Here is a 21,090-nt window from a genome sequence, read left to right on the forward strand (position 1 = left end):
GTCATAGGGCCGGTTGCAGTCCTTACCCGGTCGGGCGCTCCATAGTTCAACTCCGGAGCTCAGGAGGCGACCGCCATCGTTGGAAGCTCCTCCTCCTTTATATTTTTTATTAAATTTTTATGGCGTACCATGACAAATAGTGACTCTGGGCGGCATACAACAATTAAAATAGCGGGGGAACAGCCCAATGGAAGTGGTTGATTGAGTAATAACAGGTCCCATCTCCTCCCCACCCAGCTCCTGTCCTCCTCATGTGTCTTTAGTTTTTATGTCTGATTTTAACTTTCTATGTTTTAACTGTATATGTAACTGTAAGCCACCCAGAGTTATCCTATGGTAAGATGGGCAGCAAAGAAAATAATAATAAAATAAATAAAATAAAGTAAATAAAATAAAATAATAAATGAAATGAAATAAATAGAATAATAATGAAATAAAATATTAAAATAAAATAAGATAAAATAAAATAAAATATATAAAATGTACTGCCCTGCTCTTATCTCTTTTCCTATCTCTCTCCAGTAATAGAGAAGTTTTTGGACTTGACTTTATTGTTTTTATTCGGAACAAAATCTCTCGGACATGAGAATTGGTTGTAGAAATAACTGGAAAGGAATCCATAATGCTGGGATTGGGAATTTAAAAGCAGAGTATGGCCATTGGACAGCAAAAGGGAGAGAAGAAATGAGCAACGGTATGAAGGAAATTTTGAAGGCATATATACATGGCCAAATATTTCTCGGGAGACAAAAAGGCCATAAGAATCCAGAAGGCAGGAACAGAAAAGTTTCAACCTAGAAAAAAATCATTCAATCAGTGGACAAAAGTACTGAAACAAACAAACAAAAAACCTCCTCCAAGATTGTTACACATATTCTGTTTTGCATGATTTTCGTTCTCTCCAAGAACAATACAACCATACTTTTTTAAAATGTTGGTTTTTTAGAAAATTTTCTTAAGAGGAAACAAATGGCAAGAGTTGAGATCTCATTGTCTCACACTAGTCTTCTGTTTCAAAAGCATACCTGCAATGGTGACATTATGCAACAAAACATTGTTTGCAACAAAAATATATATAATAAAATGTTGCAGAAAAGTAAAAGTTTTTTCCTCTTCTGTTCAATCATGTCTCATTCTTGGAAACTTCCTAGAGACATCCCTGCAATTTTCTTGGTGAGGTTTTTCAGAAATGGCTTGTGATTGTGTACTTCCTAGGGCTGAGAGAGCGTGACAGGCCCAAGGTCACCCAGTTGGCGTTGTGCCTAAAATGGGGTTAGAGCTCACAGTCATAGTCTTCTACCCCTGCACTAAACTGGCTCTCAGTCTATAATAGAATGCAGTGAAAAATGAACAATATCCTCCAATTGAAAAGCATTCTTGTAAACAATAAAACGAAATGTCTTGCTAACAGAGATTAACGTATTTGTAAAAAAAAAGTATATGTTTAATTACGAATACTGCATTAATTTTACTAACTTTCCCAATGGTTTTTCTAGTTATTTAAAGCCTCTGCATGCCCTATTTTAAATCCATTATCTGAGTCAATGGGTTATTTTTAGTCGTTACATATAACAATATATGTATTAGTTTTTAACTCCTGTCATAACTGCTTATTATAGAAATCTTTCCCGCAAGCTTTCAATTTATTTAATAATATTAATAAGCAGTATATCATGTTACCTAAGCTTGTATTACAATTTTGTTTATTTCATGTATTTTTGATGGCTTATTGCCTTAAATTTAAAAACATAGTGAAAATAGTTTTTAGAAAATTATGACATTTTTATGCTCCACTTTCATTGATTCAGCTGAATTTTTATGTTCAGTTTAGCTTAATATATAGTATTTCTCTTATAGGAAGCTTCAGTGTGTGTATGTGTATGTGTAAAATCTAAAATCATAAATGTAATTGGGCTACATAAATATCCACTATAACAATTCTGAATGACAATGAATTAAAAATTGTTTGTTTCCATTATAGGTTAGGGCAGTGGTTCCCAAACTTTTTCAGTCCACCGCCACCTTGGTGCTACAAACTGATCCTCAGTGCCCCCACCCAGTGGTGGAATTCAATTTTTTTTACTACTGGTTCTGTGGGCGTGGCTTGGTGGGCGTGGCTGGGGGGTCATGTGACTGGGTGGTTTGCATGATGGAAGGAAGACAGTAACAGTAAAATTCAAAACTGCAACAATTAATTGCACATTTATTCAAAATCCAATTTAAAAACCTTTTGGTTAATATTAATTCAACAAAATTGTTGAACATGATCCAGTGCAGTGATGTGCGGTCAGGGGAGGCAAGGGAGGCTGAGCCTCACCTCTCTTCATGAAATAATAGTATATAATATTATATACTATATATATATATAATATTATAATATTACACATCTGTCCGGGCGCGCCCGGGAGCTGCGGAGGGCGGAGGCAGAAATGTCGGCGCTCCCAGATGACGAAGGCACGAAAGCGACAGTCGACAGTCGCTTTTGTGCCTTCGTCATCCGGAAACGCCGACATTTCCGCCTCCGCAGCTCCCGGGCGCGCAGACGGAGGTAGGCAGAATGGCGCCGATCCGATCCGGCGGGCGAGTGACCGAGGATCGGGCTGCCTCGCTCGCTCTTTTGTCCGCCCGGATCGCCTCGGTGTCACTGTGGCTACCTCCGTCCGTGCGCGCCCGGGAGCTGCGGAGGGCGAAGGCAGAAATGTTGGCGTTTCCGGATGAAAATCCACCCGCGACCAGCATTGAGTGGAGCTTTTATAAACTTAGAACAAATGAGCTGGAAGGGACCTTGGAGGTCTTCTGGTCCAGCCCCCTGCTCAAGCAGGAGAACCTATACCAGAGGTCTTCAAACTTGGCAACTTTAAGACTTGTGGACTTCAACTCCCAGAATTCTCCAGACAGCTATGGACTTCAACTCTCAGATATGCTGGCTGGAGAATTGTGGGAGTTGAAGTCCACAAGTCTTAAAGTTGCCAGGTCTGGGGACTCCTGACCTATACTATAGTAGTATATACATATAGTATACTATACCTATATCAAAGAAAGCTCCCGTGAGTTTAACAACACCCGTATTTCCAAGGCTAGGAATGGAAGATTGCAATGCGAGCTCCCTCCTGCTGGTATTCCAAACCTCCCTAACCAAAATCCACACCACCAAAAGGGAGCGACCACATTTCCACTCATCACCCCCCTCCCCCCAGTTACTTTTACCCAGCAGCATATCCATTCAAAGGAAAAGGATGACATGAAATATGTGACCGTTTTTTAAACCAGTGGTAAAGAGCTCTCTCGCAAGCTCAACTAGAATTCGATTGATGGTTTCCCCCCCCCCCTAACAACACTGTGCACGATCTCCCCACCCACCAACCGTTTAAAAAAAAGCTTTTCACAAGCCAAGCCGGTCGGTTAAGATGATGGAGGTATTGGCGGGCGAGCGGTTGAAGCGGCGCGTGCCCCTCTCCTGGGAGGAAGGCAGTGATTGGAGGGGAGGGTGGTGACATTGCTTAAAGGGAAACCCGCAACTATTTCTAGGTTTGTTTGGGTAATTTTGTCCTTCTGCCCGTGCCGATGGGCTTTAAACAGTCCATCTTCTGCTCAGCAAATTTCTCCTTTCCATCTGAGAATTAACTAAGGGGAAGCTACCAATCTAGGGGCCCTCTCAGCCAACACAGTACATTATCTTTTTTTCCTCGCCCTCTTAGCGCCCCCTGCCGCCCCCCTTGCCTCTTAGCGCCCCCCCTAAGTCATCCCACTGCCCCCCAGAGGGCAGTACTGCCCACTTTGGGAACCACTGGGTTAGGGTGTCAAGGAAATCAACTTTTAAACTGTGTTTTACACTCTTAAATACACTAAGTATGCATGTCTGCAACAGAATTCAAACTATTCATTGCATTGTAGGTCTGATATACTTGTGAATATTCATATTAGCATATATTTCAGATCACCTTTATCTTTACACTCCCTCTTTGTAAGTAAAGCCCTATTGAAGATAATCAGAATATTATCCAATTTGTTAGATATAGATTCTGCCTTTCTTGCAGGAGGTCAAGACAGCATACACAGCTTCCTCTCGTTTTCCCACAAAACTAAATAATAATTCAATCAATAATGCAACATAACATAACCTACAATTTGCATATATGTACCCCAAATTGAATTTGTGTCAATCCTTCATTTAATCTTCACCTCCAAGGGTCTGGACTAGAGATATTTGAGAAAAATAACAAAATATTTTATCAGCGATTGTTCCTTGAGAAGTGCCAAGATAAATGTAATTAAAACAAAAAAATCATAGTTATTCAGCTGTTTATAAGAATAAACTAACTTTCTGTGAAGCATGAAAACTATTTCTAAGCTGCAGCAATTTAGACTATAGATTAGGATGCACGTTCTATGATTGAATGCACATATAATGTTAAAAAATTAAGTTTCATAGATAATGTAATGTTTTCTTTAGCATGTTTCCTTAGCATTGAACAAGAATCTTGTCATTAAACAAGAATCTTGTGTAATGACTGATTGGATAAATATGCATACAAGTAGGTTAGTCCCAGGAGTGAAATCCACTTACCTTTGCTACCAGTTCGGTAGCAATGTGAGTGCAAGCATGTGCAGGATCTCCCGCGCATGCGCAGAGCGTAAAAAAAGATGTGATGACGTCTGTGCGGGTGGGTGGAGCCTGCTACTAAGTGCCTGCAAAGTTAAGGAAACAGAGGGGGGGGGGAATCTGCTGTGCCATGCGATTTAGGTTAGCTAGAAAGCAGGAAATCTGACAATTCTAGCTAGTATAAATTGCACGGTACAGCTGATTGTCGGAAAAACAGGTTTGCCTGAACTAGTTTCATTTTTTTTCCAACCGGTTTGGGCGAACCAGTAGCATTTCACCCCTGGTTGGTCCCTTCTTGCTCCAAGCTTCAGTAAATAAGGGACTGCCTCTGCACTTTTGGCGGCTCTTGCAGGGAAAGCAGCAGACACAGAATGATGTGGCGCTGTGACTGCTTGTCATACCCCGAAACAGTTCCAGTTGCACTTGCTGCCTTGTGCTCCACACTTCTAGCTGACCTACACTGCCATCTTCATGCCCCTGCCAGGGTGCCAGCTTGTATGGAACTGGTTTCCTGCAGTGCAGTGAAAAAGGGGGAAAAAGTACTGAACGGCTTAAAAGTGCTTTAGTGCCCCCCAAAACCACTTTGCACTGAGCTCCTGCACTATATGAGGCTGCCTTTGCAATATAAAAAGGGGAGGGGGAGTGAAAGCTAAAAGTAGTCTTTAACCCCTTTCACCCCACCAGCGGAGCTAACAGCAGATTCAGACAGTGAGGAGGTTGGGGAGGAACATGGGCCAGTCCTGGAATCTGGGGAAGGCTCTGATGAGGACTCTGTGTCAGAAGCAGAGAGGGCGCCAGAGCCGTGTGCCAGTTATCAGCTGCCTTCAGAGTCAGACATCAGTGAGGCAGACGAACAGCTGGAGCCTGTACCAAGTGTGCACGTGCACAGAGTTGCCAGACGAAGGGAACAGCTAAAGAAGAGGGGTCGACTTGGGAGTAAGGCCACAGGTGGTCGATGAATGGCCCTCCCAGAGGAAATAAAAGAGGAGTGAAAGGGAAGTGGAGTTTGCAGGAGATTATTAGTTCGCTTAATTGGTTTGTGATTCTCCGAGACGCCTTGCAAAGTTTTGCAGATATTGGCCTGTCAGCTCTCCAAGCTAGATAAGGTTTGTGATGGTAAATCCTCCCTTGAAAGACTTTGTTAGATGTGAATGAGCAGAATTCACAGTAAATTATGAAAAGGGTTTTTTGTCGGGGCAAGGAGTTTGCTACATGCTCTTGGAAAGCCTAGATCAGAACAAGCCCTACCCAGGAAGTATTTGCAAAGAAATACCCCTTTGCAGGAATATGATTGTTTGTGCTTTATCCCTGGGCAGAAACAGCTTCACACAGTTCAGTAGCTAGACTGGGCATACCTCATTAGCAGATGGAGCAAGAAATATGGCAAAAATGATCATCTGCGTGGCAGATGGATAAAAGGGCACTGATGGGAACAGATAGGTAAATGGGGGAGTTGCAGCATCCCTCTGGTTGTAATTGCAGAAGGGATGACAAGTGCCCAGACTTTGATCATATGACTCCGGGCACACTGCAACAGCCAGAACTTCACAACATTATTCAGCACCGTTGTAATTTTGAACTGTCACTGAATGAATGGTCATAAGTCGAAGACTACCTGCAAGCCATCAGTGGATAACTGATATTCATATATAAAAATAATAAATGATAAAAACATACACGATGTATTTCTTACATGGTTATAATATTACTGTTTAGAGTACCATAATCACAATGCCAGAGCTTTTCAGTAAAGTTACAAATAAGTTTTGTGATGAGACAAAATAATAACTACAAAACTTATTGGACAATGAACTACAAAGAAATCTAAATCATTTGAACTTCGGTGACGAACCAATGTCTGTGTGAATTAATTGCTTCTCCCAAAAGTCATCCCAAACTTTCGGTCTGAAACCTTCCTTTACTGATTTATTTTTCTTTTATTTATTTATTTCTTTTATGCCGTTGTCTATTCATCTCCTGGCTGACAGTGTTTTCACATCTAAAATGCAAAGCAGACAGATTGGCGCTTCAGGACAGAACATATCTAAAAGCACCAGCATCAGTGGGGAGATGTATACACTAGAGAAGAACGATGGCAGCCAATCCGACACAGCGGTGGGCACTGTGGCTGCAGGTGGCAAAAAACGGCGATCCAGTATTGGTGCAAAAATGGTAGCTATCGTGGGACTTTCACGGAAAAGCAGGAGCACCTCACAACTCAGCCAAACTGGTAGGATTAAAATTCCAGTTTCCATTCTTTTTTTGTGTGTGAACCTTAAGCTTATAATCTACATTCTTAGGGGAAATTTAATGTAGTTCAGAATGTTTATGACTTACGAAAATGATTGTTCAGCATTTCTTTAGCACTACCACAGTATTGGGGCTAAATGCAAATCTGAAGGTCTAAATTTAGAAAAGGGAGAAATGTTCTCAATTCATCACCATTAGATGGGATGCATTGCTATAATGAATGCTTTGTAAGAGTGTTTGCAGCATATTTCGAAACTAAAATGTTTATGCACAAAAAGAAGTTTACAAACAAAAGCAAAAATATATATATTTATAAATAATCCCTTTTCATCCAGTTTATTGTTAACTTCTACTTAGATTATTATTTAACTTCTGCTGAATATTAAAGATGTCCGTTTATTTTTTTTGAACTATGTTTTTAACAATATTTAATTTTCAAATACAATGCCATAGCAAATAATATAATCAATGTTTCAAAATGGTCTATGAATTAGATAATCAAAGTAACTATACGAAACATTTTAATTGAAAAAGTTCTCTGTAGGACACTGTTGCTTGATTAAGCGTGATTGAGGCTTTTCCTACTTGATGTGCAAAGTTATGTAACAATCTGAAATAGAGTTTTAAATAGCAATACTTGTCTTTGAAGTGTCAGGATGCAGTTATGGTGCCTTAATATCTCTCTTGCATCCTTTGCATGGCTCAGCCCCTGTGAATGAATAGCTCAAAATGTATCCCTCTTAATGGTTTCAATCAATCAACATTTCATACAAGAAGCACAACTAAATCTGGCTTTCAGTTATTATTTATCATACATTCAAAGGAAGTGGTTGACTTGTGTCCTAATTTCTATTATATAGTAACATTATATAACATAGCGGTTGTATGGATTAGAAGAAAATGGCTTGAGACAGATCGTACTAAGAACAATGCAAAATTGCTTGGAGAATAACTATTTCCTCTTACTAGTGCTAGCACTAAACATAAAAAGCAAGTAATTGTCAGTTCAACCAAACTGTCCATTTCCTAAAATATATATTGTTATATCTATAAATACTAAATATTTGTACAGCAAAGGGTGCACTTAATGACGTCAGTTTCATGTTCTTGCAATTTCAATCTAACTGTATTTGAAGATGTATTCCTACGGTATCTGTTCATTTATATAAAGCATCTATGAGCATACAGGTAGTCCTTGAGTTATGATGGTAATTGGGACTGAAAGGTTATGTGGTCACATGAATGCATCACTTAGCAATGGCAATCCCATCACTCACCATTGCCAGAGTTAATTGAATCCCACCGGATTTTAGGTGAGGATACACCCTGATCCAGGCCACTCTCAGTTTGGTCCCTCTTGGCTTTGGGCCTCAGGAAGATAATGGAATGCCTTCTCTTCAACTCCCCTAACCTCCTCCCCTGTCCCTGTGCCTTTTGGGCTGCGTGATACGCACTGCCACCCTGCTGGCTCTGTGCTTGGAAAACATATGACGCCTCCTGAAGCATTGTGAGAATGTTCTGTGCAATTTGAAGAACAGTGTGGTCTCGGGAAGAAGGCCTGGCACAGCGAGCAGTGGCATCACATAGGGCCAGGCTGGTTGCACCTCATCAGCAGCAGGAGGTAGATGGTGAAGATCAGTAGGAGGTAGCAAGGCCGACAAGGCAAGAAGAGTGCAGGAGCGGAAACCTTCAGGATGGCAGGACAAGTGGAGCATCGGCAGCAGATTGGCAGGGAGAGTAGAGCACAAGATGGGCGGTGGTTTGCATTGCACGATCTTGAGGTGGCACTCAAGATAATGATCAAGTGATGCTGGACTAAACCAGAAACCTGCAACAAGTGGTGACCAGCTGAAACTGCTGAAAGCCCCAGGCCTTTACTTCAGCCCTTGTGAAGTAAGATCTGGCAAGGATTCTGCTCAACCAAAAGGGCGGAGATCAGGTGGAGATAGGTGAGTGGGGGGAGTTGAAGTGCCCCTGTAGTAGTAAATTTTGACGAGCTGTCAAGCACCTGGATTTTGATCACACTACCACAGGGGTTTTGCATGATCTGCAACTTTGGGAAAATATCAAAAGTCCTATTTGTTTAGTGCTGTCATAACATCTAATAGTTGCTGAATGAATGGACAGAACTCAAGGACTACCTGCAGTTATAATTTATGCCTATAAAATAATCTCCTTTTTAATCTAAATGAAAATGTCATATTTAGCAAGCTGCAGAACAAATGGTTCCCAATCCTTTCTCTGTCATGCTTGTGACTTGTTAGAATTGTGATTACCTCTATGCTTGACATTAACAGGGGTTTTAATTCTGAAGTCTTAACTATGTTGAAGTCTTAACTAATATTTTGCTGCTGCCAACGTTAGTCTAATTACATCAACTTTTTTGTATGAATTCATAAGTTCAATTGATCAAGCAAGGTTCATATGAAAATTGATGAATTGATGAATTTTTGTATATATGAATATTTTTGTCCTGCAGGTGTTTATGTTTAAAACAAAGTATTTGTAGAAATCATCTCATTTGACTGGCATTGTTGAGGAGTGGAATAATAAGTACTGTACTTCAGAAGATAAGTGCAGAAAATAAGGACGGTGACCTCAACAGAAATATGCAGGCAAAGAGGGCTGAAGCATTTCTAAGCCCTGGAAAACAGGATCATATTTGGAAGAGATTTAGGCAAAGGTCTTCCTTATCTGCTACATTCACTAGAGTATAAGGGGGTAATAATCACATTATATAGAAAAAGCACAAAATATGTGTATTTGTCAAATTTTCAGAATGTTTCATTTTCTCTAGGTATTTGTTCCTTCTAGCCTTTTCTATATCTTCCTGAAAGTTTGTATGTAATTTTATGCAGGCATCTCCTAGACTTTTCCTTTTCTAATTCTTCCTTTCTACTACTGTAATTCATGCATTTTGTCCCATCTATTCTTAATATAAACATTCTGTATACATTGCTATGCAATTTTAGAGAATTATATTACAATGTCTGAGAAGTGCTAGTACTGAACAAACAGCAGCATTGCAATTCACATTAGATATTGATTCATAACTTGTATTATTTATAAGCTTGTATCAGAATATGAAGTGAATGATACTCTCTGTCATCTTTAGCAAAGAAGTATTGGAAAAAATCCTTTTGTTTTTATTAGTTTTTAACAGCAACTTTAATAAGCACTTGTGTGATTTGCACATTTATATCATGGAGTTGGTTACCACACACATAGGGATATAATGGAGGAACCAATCATTTAAATTTAATGAGTTACACTATGTTCTATTTTCTTTATACCAGATGGAATGGGCGGAATAATTATCGTCATCTCTGCTAAAAGTTTTGTAGTCTTTTAATGGGAATGGTGGCTCTCCTTTACAATTCTTATTCAGAGTCTTAGAGTGAGGATAGATTTATCAAAAGATTTCAGAATCTTTATATTTAAATGGCATAATTCAGAAATTTATTTCCTTTCTCTCTTAAAGAAATGACTTAGTTTGCTTTGGATTTCTGATATCCCATTCTTATATGTGAACCTGGATTTATTGTAACAGTTTATTAAATATTATATTATTATAATTGCCTGAGACAACACCCCCCCCAAATAATTTTTCTATAAAATATGATGGTGGAGGATTACTTAAGATTTGCTGGGAATATAGTTAGGTACGCAAATTATACTTTCTTCCTCATCTTCCTCATCTTGGGTATTCTACTAAATTGAGTATTATATAAGTTAGATGTTTAAATATACTGTCCATATGTTCTAAATAATAAATTAGAATACTTCAGGGTAACAATAATGTATTTATACTTCTTGTTCCAAAAGTGCACAGGGTTATTTTGAAGGGTATTTCTGGAGTTCTAAGGGATGAGCTAGATTTCTTAAGCATCTATAAAGCTTACGCCATTAACCCTTAAAATGCAAAGCTTCCTTAGGGAAAAAGAAATAAAGCATCTACATTTTTTTTCTCCTTGTACACAATGAGAGATGCTCAGGGCCTGTAAAGGAAAGGCATCTTGCTGTGCCTTTTAGAAATCACACCAAAAGAAATTTTTGATTTTACTGTAGAATATTTATTTGTCAAAGTTTTATTCAAGGATGCTATACTGTTCTCTCATGAAACATTTAATGGGGCCCTTTGGATATGAGCTGAAAAACATTCCTTTTTTATAATAATAACTTGGTAACTTGATCAAGCATTCCTTATGGTATGGCATAAATTAGAGGTGATGGAACAAGATCAACAGTAGCAGGCGGAAAAAATCATCTTGCAAATTACTACCTACAAACGTGAAGATTCAAAGCAAGATGATTTGGAAGACTGATAGGCGAAATGGACTAACTTGTCCTAACTGAAAGATAACTCCAGCAATAGAAATGTAGACAGAACAAACAAGAGACAAAACAAGAAACACAAATAAAGTAGGTAGTTTTAGTCAGGACTAGTGAGGGAGAAGAGGTTGCCTCAGTGGTCTCTGTCTTGTTTAATGCTTCAAGTCCTTCTGTCCTACATATTAACATCCATATGAAGTCACTGGGAAAGGTCATCTGACCATTTGGGAGAATAGCTGATCACTGTTCTGCTCTTAACCAAGTAAACATTCAAGAAGAGATGTCATTGACATCTTATCCTGGGGGAAAGCTGTAAATCTCTGGAAGGGAGAGAATAGATTTAAATTGAACACAAGCCGTACAGTTACTGTGACTGCTTATACATTGCAGTTCTCCTTTCATACTAATGTTATATCTGGACAGACAATTTCTACTTCTGAAGGAATATATTTAAGGTGTGCAGACTTACTGGATTCATGGCTTTTTTAGCAAGTGAAAGCAATGGTTACAGGGACAATTGAACATTTCCCATTTTTGCAACTTTACCTGACTACAGTAGCATCCACATTACCACCACTATTGCAATGTGAACCACACATTTATATTATTTATGTTTATTTATTTATATTCCATATTCCTAAAATGCCCATCTCTCTCAGACAGAGGTTTGGGCGGTATATAATATAATATTATACACAAATGCTTCAAAGACTACTCAGAAATTACAATTAGTCCTGGATACAATACTGGATGCTGCAAGAATGGTACACCTATGCTGCAGGACTTTCATGGGTTACCAGATGGTTTCTAGGTACAGTTAAAGTGCTTATTCTATAAACTTGCTTATGGCTTGGCATCTGGGTACCTGTAGAACATTAAGGTATTCCAACAGGTGGAAACTGTCCCTAATTCCCAATTCTTGGAAATGAAGGCAAGAAGTTCTACTTTTTAATAGTAGTACCAATCCTTTGGAACAATTTCCTGGTGCAGATCAAACTATTTTCCTTCTTGAGGCTGCTGAAGAAGGATGCTGAAAACCAAATTATTCCAGAGATCATTCTAATTAACAGGTGCTTTAGTTGCTGGTATCTTTTATTTGTAGAGTTACATTATTGTTATTTCTTAATGTTACCCTTATCTTTGTTTACTTGAACTTTGTGGTTTATTTTGTTATAAAAACATTTACTGTATTTTAAAATTTAACATGGATGTATTAATGTTTCCATGTTATGGAAGTTGCCAAGAATTCCTTGGATTGTGTCAGTATAGAAATGACATAAAGAAACAGACCCACCATGGCTATGCCCACCATGGCTCCTTGACACAACCCTGATGCGGCCCTCAATGAAATTGAGCTTGACATCCCCGAGTTGGAACATAGTGAGGAACAGTTAGGACAAACATCTTTGGTCTGAAGCAGCTTCTGAGAGTCTTTTAATACTAGGAATGTTAAACCCAAAGTGGTTTTTGGCAAACCTGGCTTTCATTTGGGAAAGAAAATGATCATAGCAGCTTCAACTGTCTGCATCTTTTGATTTGCTTTCAGAGTTGCAATGGCCTAAACCAGTGTTTCTCAAACTTGGCGACTTTAAGTCCTGTGGACTTCAACTCCCAGAATCCCCCAGCCAGCATAGCTGGCTGGGGAATTCTGGGAGTTGAAGTCCACAGGACTTAAAGTCGCCAAGTTTGAGAAACACTGGCCTAAACAGATGTCTTTATTTTCAAATGATGAGCTAAGAAAAAATAACCAATATAAACATTGTTCAAATATATTGCTGGTATATTGTACTTCTCTTTCTGCTTCTGTTATTGGCACAGACAGCTACAGGAGATGGAAAATGACAAAGTCCTGCTGATGTTAAATGGAAGTGTGCCAGCTCTTATTATTTTTATTTATAAAATATAGCTGCAGGAACTTTATGAATTATGATACACATGAAAGTATGTGTATCATACTTCGTAAGGTTCCTGCTGCTATAGTTGTGTATTTCCACAGTAACAATAAAATCCAGTTTTTTACAAAGCTTCCTGAAAGTCATTGAAGAGTCTCCAGAGGTTAAATAAATTCTTTTCCATAATTCATAGATTTATTTATCAAGCTTTTCTCCAGAAGCACAAAACAAATTATACGGGGATTGCCTTTTGCTTTAGGATTTTTCTTACAATGACTGACTTCAAAAATAATTATTTATTATACAGGTACCGTGTTTCCCCGAAAATATGACATCTCCAGATAATAAGGCCATGCCACATTTTTCTCGTGGGCAAAAATATAAGCCCTCCCCCACAAATAAGCCCCCTTTTTTGTTATTAAAACATTTACTGTACCTCCCCCCACCTCCGACCAGGCAGAGCGCCGCTCACCAACCTACCAGTATCCCGAAGGTGCTAAGCCGTGGGAACGGAGGGGACAAAGGTGATCGCGTTGCTTGGGGCCTTTGGGATACCACTAGGTTGGTGAGCGGCGCTGTGTCCAGCTGAAGAGGGGCTTGGCGATACCCCTAGGTCAGTGAATGGCGCTCTGCATGGCTGGAAAGGTTTGCCGGGTGGCTGCTCTCTTGCGAGCGGGCTCCCAAAGAGCCGGGCACAGCAGCCACCTGGCAAACCTTTCCAGCCATGCAGAGCGCCATTCACTGACCTAGGGGTATCGCCAAGCCACGTGGAGGCCTGTTCGCTGCCGCCTGGCTCTTGTGGCTTGGCACCTTCAAAATGCCAGTGAATGGCACTCTGCACAGCTGGAGAAGGCGGTTGCACGAGTGGCTGTTCTATTCCCGCTCGCACGCCTCCCAGCCTCACAATGCCCTGGCCCAGCTCTCCCTGCAGAGGCAGGGCACCTCCACTGCCGCTGCCGCCATCCCAGCATGGCTTTTTCGGCAGCTTCCAAACTGAGTCTTCAGGCAGTGGCTGCTCTGGGCATATGTTCTATGGTTGTGGGCTGGCTGTCAGCAGAGCATACAACCATAGAGCGTACACCCAGAGTGGCCACTGCCAGAAGACTCAGTTTGGAAGCTGCCGAAAAAGCCATGCTGGGATGGCGGTGGCAGCGGAGGTGCCCTGGCTCTGCCCAGTGCTCATGCAACCCCCCTCTCCAGCTGTGCAGAGTGCCATTCATTGGCATTTTGAAGGCGCCAAGCCGTGGCAGCTGGGCAGTGGCGAACAGGCGCTCACGCAGCTTGGCGATACCCCTAAGTCAGTGAATGGTGCTCTGCATGGCTGGAAAGGGGGTTTGCTGGGTGGCTGCTCGTGAGCGTGGTTGCTTCATGGCTGTTGTGTTGCACTGCTGCGACAGCGCAACACAGCCATTCACCCATGAGTCTGTGCCCGGCTCTTTTGGAGCCCGCTCGCAAGAGAGCAGCCGCCCCGCAACCCCAAAGCAATAAACCCTCCCCTCATAATAAGGCCCAAGCCATATTTTGTGTGTAAAAAGAAAAGACCCTGTCTTATTTTCGGGGAAACACGGTAGTCCTTGACTTACAACCATTTGTTTATTGACTGTTCGGAGTTACAGTGGTGCTAAAAAAAGTGATTTATGTCCAGTTTTCACACTTACGACCATTGCAGCAGCCCCATGATCATATGATTAAAATTTTGGTACTTGGCAACTGGCATGTATTTAAATTTGGGGTCATGTTAGGTGTTCACCATTTGTAACCTTCCCATCTGGCTTCCAACATGCAAAGTTAATGGGAGAAGTCAGATTCACTTAAACAGCCACATGATTCACTTAACAGCTGTGGTAAAAAATGGGGGACAGCTCACTTAATAACTGTTTTGCTTAGAAATGGAAAGTTTTTAGCTCAGTTGTGGTTATAAGTAGAGGCTGGGGCCTTGGGTTACTGGCTGAGGCCAAAGAATCCAGATTCTTGCTTCAAATGTGAGCAGTCTTTGATTATTTTTTGCTCCTAAATAATAGGGAAGACATCCCTTCTGTGATCACTGTTGTTATTGTTATGGTTAATAAACTGAGTTACTACCAGATGATGACAGCTTTGCAACACAAAAACTTGTTGGAGTAATGGTTATGTCATACAAGGTTACAACATGTATTGGGCACAGATCCAGAGCAACCTCTGCTTCTCTATTGAAATGGCCATCCTTTACTTCCCTGCAAGAACTCTATAAAGAATATGAAGTGAAGCAGCTTAGAGGAGCATATGAGCAGCAGAAGATACTGCCCAGAAGATATTGTTCACTGTTTCAGCAGAGCAGGCAGGAAGACAGACTCCCAGACACCTGGCAGCCTGGGTGGACTATGGCTTGTTCTGCAAATCTCACAAGGTTGGGTGCATGATAGCCTGGTGGATGAGAACATTGCTGCTATCATGAGTGGCGCACTAAGAGGGCCAATGATTTGTGGAGACCCTTGGATATGTTTCTTTTCTACAAGATGACATGCTAATGTGGAGGGTGGCCGGTGATGGTGGTAATACTTTCATTCATACTGCTTTCACCACTAAATATCTTAGGAATGTGTTACGATGAAGAATGTTGTGAAAATAGCAGCTTAAAAATGATAATAAGTAAAAACCCTGAATTAAAACTACATTACAGAACTACATTGATTTTAATTTAAGAAATTGCCATATCTTCTGTTTTAATTTTAGGCTAGTAGTGCAACTCTGAAATATTTTGGTAAGCAACTGTAACATTCATTGACAAGAGTATACAGTCGTGTCCTCTCCTGCTTCTTATACCGAGACTGGCATCTACACATTTTTTTCCAATTGATAAAAATATGGCATCCTATATAGTGTGGTTGTTGAAATCATGCAGAGACTGAAGGGTTGCAAAAGTGAAGTGACCAAAGAAATGGAAGACTGAATTCCTATGAGCTACCTGTTTGGGTTTATAGCAGAAATGAATCACTGCCTTTTACTTATATTATTTGCACAACCATACACTGGGAACATATGAAACTGCCTTATACTGACGGAGATCCTTGACTTACCAATACCAGGAACGAGCCACCTATTGTCAGCATCTCCTTCCGAGGATTGTGAGAGAATGAGTATCCCAAAGATATCCAAATTGTGTTTTCACAGCCTCTTTAAATATTAACAAAAAAGAGTTACAGATTTCTGGAGAGGTAATTCCAGAGGGATGGCACTACTGTTGAAATGGAGTTATTCTACCTCTGCCTTGCATGTCATCAGAACACACAAACAGGATTGGTGAATTTGCTTTGGAAATTGAGATGAGTGGCACATAAACAATAAGCATTCCACTTGGAATAAGGAGTTTACAGTTATGGGAATGCAAAGTGAGATGGGGCTTTATAGGTCAAAGTTAGCACGTTGTGGTGTATTCAGAAGCCTGTTAGTAACCATTGTAGAGTCCGTAACGCTGGTGTTATATGTGAATAGCAGAACACTCATCTGCCAACAAGTCATCTTCTGTATTTTTTTAATCAACTGAAGCTTTTGAGTAGTCTTCGAATACAACCCCACATAGAGTGCAACATAGAAATCGGTTCTAGTACCATATTTATGCAGTAATTTAGTTTTCATTGAAGTGTACAGACAGGTTTTATAAAAAGCTTGAAAATCAGCTTGCAATACATAATCAACTAAAAACCTTTCTTCCATGTTTATTCCGGTGACATGTGACATAGCTATTGCGGATAGACTTGGCTGTTATAAAAAAAGGAATTATATTTATATGTGTAGGGGGTTATTGGTCAAGACTGTATTATATCAGTGAGCGGTAAAAGCAAATAAAAAATTATTTCTTCTCCTGCGGCTGTTAGTATAATGTATAAAAGGTGCATTTTAATTCTCCCTAATTCTGACATAGAAAACAGAGATGTGATAATTGCCTTTAATTACATCAATTTTTAAATTTAACATTGTAAATTGAAAAGTAAGTTAGACGTAAAGGAATATTTTTTCCCATTTTTTATCTTTAAACTAAAATTAGATTATCCTGAGATTGTTTCCCTGTGAATGCTTATTTTGCAGACATAAGTTTGCTATTCATATGATGATGATGATTATATATGATTATAGACTAGGACTAAAATGCTCTCGCTAGTTTGTATTTTATAGTTTAAAATATGTCTCTCTGTCTCCGTCTCTCTCTCAGTGTGTGTGCATTATGTAGACACTGCTAACAAAAGATCAAGGGCAGTCCTACTGATGTGTCCATGAATTGTATCTTTTCCCTTACATTCCAGAGTCAGTATAACCTTCTCTTCTTCATTATTGTATTAGTCATAAAATCAAACATCCTTTGCAATTTTAATTGAATGGGAATTAAAGATATACTGTATAGGGATTCACAATTGACATAATCATAGAGAAAAACTATCTTGCTCACTCAGAAACATTATAGAATATGGCACAGCTGTCCTGCAGGTAAGGAGGAGGACATAGTTTGATACTTTCAACAGAAATATCATCTTTGTTGTGTGCAAAAATATTGCGCCCCATGCTCAGATAAAAGGAATACGGATTTCATTTTCACCACCAAGTTTTGTTTGTGACTTTTTATACTGCATGCACAATATTTAGGATATTATTACTTTCAGCTGTGATATCTTTTCAATGTGTATATTTTTTCCTCATTTTTCTCATAGATGCTTGCATCACAATCAGATGTGTGGAAATATTTCCTAATTTTCTACTTCACTTGATGTCTTCTCAGCTAATGTCATACAACTGCAAAATGATTCTGACTTTTAAAGTAGCATTTTTCCCCAGCTAGTATAATTTTCTAATCAGCTTTGCTTCCACTATAAAAATACAGCAGTTGCATTACAGACTAAAAAGTGCTATTCTGCCTAAAAGCTTAATCAGTCACACAAGTATATATGCATATTATATGTACATCATAGCAGGGAAGTTATGATTTTTAAATATGAGATTTCTAAAATCCTAAGACTTTTAAAACATAATTTCAACTGTGACAAATCAAAGCTAAATTTAGTAGGCAGAAAAGAGCTTACTGACATTTCTTAGGTGCCTGGGTAAAAATAGGCTTTTAACTGGGTCAGAAATGTTCCGTTTCAATTTATTATATAGACTTGACACTCCAATCACTGTATTCCTAACAAATATTAGGAAATTATTTCATTGCATTTCATTTTGTTTAAAGTTGCAAACATTAATACTAATTATATCCCAGTCATATATAATGGCTGGCACTGAATAGATCTTAATATATGTAGTAATAAATGTAGATCCACGAAATAAAGATTCCTTGAGGCCTCGTGGAACTCTGAATCCCATTCTATGCTCCTTAGAAATACTTTTGACCAAAATTGGTAACATAATTTCATGCCATTTTTAAAAAATTTAAGAAAAACTGCTGCTTATATCTCTAAGGATACTTAATGCAGTTTTTAAAAATTAACTCCCTGCCCCCACAAATTGCTTTTCCAAAGAAAGAATGCACCATTGCCCCAAGTTCTCTTCTTACGTGCCATATCTGCTCAACATTAAAAAATACATTAAATGAAGCCCCCAGTCATCAAAAAGTTGCTTACTTCTGCATTTTATGCACATACGCAGGTAGCCATTTATTAAGCATAGCTACTGCGGCATTATGTGATAAAGATTAGTACTTCAAGAAATTTGCCCTATTTTTGCAGCCAATACACAAAGACCTTAAAATGAGCTATAAAACATTCAGTATACAAACTTTAAGTGTTTAGAAATACAATACAATAGCAGAGTTGGAAGGGACCTTGGAGGTCTTCTAGTCCAACCCTCTGCCTAGGCAGGAAACCCTATACCGTTTCAGACAAATGACTATCCAACATCTTCTTAAAGACTTCCAGTGTTGGGGCATTCACAACTTCTGGAGGCAAGCTGTTCCACTGATGAATTGTTCTAACTGTCAGGAAGTTTCTCCTCGGTTCTAAGTTGCTTCTCTCCTTGATTAGTTTCCACCCATTGCTTCTTGTTCTACCCTCAGGTGCCTTGGAGAATAGTTTGACTCCCTCTTCTTTGTGGCAACCTCTGAGATATTGGAATACTGCTATCATGTCTCCCCTAGTCCTTCTTTCTCTTAAGCTAAACATACCCAGTTCCTGCAACCGTTCTTCATATATTTTAGTCTCCAGTCCCCTAATCATCTTTGTTGCTCTTAATAATAATAATAATAATAATAATAATAAATTTGGATTTATTAGCCGCTCCCTTTCCAAGTAGGACTCGGGGCGGCGTACAATGGAGCATAAACATAAAAGATATATAACAACACAAAAACGTACATACATACACAACACTCATACATACACGGAGGAGGAAACAAATCTTCTCTGCACTCTTTCTAGAGTCTCCACATCTTTTCTACATCATGGAATACTGAATGCAGTATTCCAAGTGTGGCCTTACCAAGGCATTATAAAGTGGTATTAACACTTCACGTGATCTTAATTCTATCCCTCTGTTGATGCAGCCTAGAACTGTGTTGGCTTTTTTGGCAGCTGCTGCACACTGCTGGCTCATATTTAAATGGTTGTCCACTAGGACTCCAAGATCCCTTTCACAGTTACTACTGTTGAGCAAGGTACCACCTATACTGTACCTGTGCATTTTGTTTTTCTTGCCTAAATGTAGAAACTTAACTCTTTTCACCATTGAATTTCATTTTATTAGATAGTGCCCAATGTTGAAGTTTGTCAAGATCCTTCTGTATCTTAAGCCTATCTTCTGGAGTGTTGGCTATTCCTGCCAGCTTGGTGTCATCTGCAAATTTGATGAGTTCCCCATGTTGGCTTTTGGCTATTACTTTGTTTGTTTCTAGGTGTTCGCTAATTCGTTGCTTGATTATCTTTTCCAGAATCTTTCCTGGTATTGAGGTCAGGCTGATAGGTCTGTAGTTTCCTGGATCTGTTTTTCTCCCTTTTTTGAAGATGGGAACCACATCAGCTCTTTTCCAGTCCTCTGGTAGTTCCCCGGTGCTCCAGGATCTCTGAAAGATATAGTTCAGTGGTTCTGAGATCTCGTCTGCCAGTTCCTTCAGAACCCTGGGGTGTAATCCATCCAATCCTGGTGATTTGAACTCATCTAGGGTAGACAGGTGCTCACTTACCATTTTCTTCCCTATTTCAACTTATGTTCCTAATCTGATTTTTGTGGTGCTGTTTTTGATAGGTTGGACTGTTTTATCGTTTTGTGTAAAGACAGGTGCAAAACATGAGTTAAATAGTTCTGCTTTCTCCCTGTTGCTTGTCACCTTCTTGCCACTTTCTCCCAGCAATGGACCAATTGTTTCCTTAACTCTTTTCTTGTTTTTAGGTAAATTGGAGCCAACTAAAATCTTTCTTGATTCTGCCATTACTTGCCCCTTCATTGGCTTAATTTTTTTTATTTTACATTCCAGTTTTTAAAGAAAAGGTGCATGCCACAAAGCAAGTCATCTTTATAAAAATATATTCTATGCAAACAAACTGGTGATGGCGGTGGGTATGGGGATCATCCTTGTCAGTTTTGGAATGTTTATTTTGCCGGGGGGGGGGTTGTAAATATGTTTTTGAACTGACTATGTGTAATGGCAGCCATTTTGATAGAACCAGAGTAGTCCATGATCAGCTAAGGATATGATTATTGCTGCATATGCTCACTTATGGAAGGGTTTCATGGAAGGACCGTGCATATTTAGTAGTAGAGTTAAGATACGATCAATTTAAATTGAGGATTTACAATCTCAGTGACAGAATATATTTAAAATTGCTTATCATCTATTCAACTTCGGTTTTCTATTCAGCATTTTTATTTGCAATGTTTGGTGTACCCAATCACATCAAAACATGCATGTCTATTCCAAAATATAGCATTTCATATTAAGTATTCATAATGTTACGTAATTTTGTACATTGTATACAAGGCAACAATATTTTAATTCACGCTAAATTATAGTCTCACAGATGAATTTTCAGTTATTTAGCTTATGTAATTTCA

At 39.3% G+C, this 21,090-nt stretch overlaps 1 protein-coding gene across 4 annotated transcripts in view; it reads left to right on the forward strand.

Annotated features, from left to right (window-relative positions):
• The window catches only part of RIMS2 (regulating synaptic membrane exocytosis 2), a gene marked incomplete at its 5' end in the record, with an annotated part of 310,377 nt that overhangs the window by 265,303 nt on the left and 23,984 nt on the right, over nucleotides 1-21,090 (forward strand). For all 4 annotated transcript variants that reach the window (XM_081953026.1, XM_081953023.1, XM_081953024.1 and 1 more), the window contains one exon: nucleotides 6,592-6,833. In XM_081953026.1, the coding sequence (XP_081809152.1) occupies nucleotides 6,592-6,833 (242 nt within the window). The remainder of the gene's footprint in view (nucleotides 1-6,591; nucleotides 6,834-21,090) is intronic.

This window comes from Natrix helvetica, assembly GCF_964273705.1.
Source record: "Natrix helvetica genome assembly, chromosome: 4".
NCBI lineage: Eukaryota > Metazoa > Chordata > Lepidosauria > Squamata > Natricidae > Natrix > Natrix helvetica.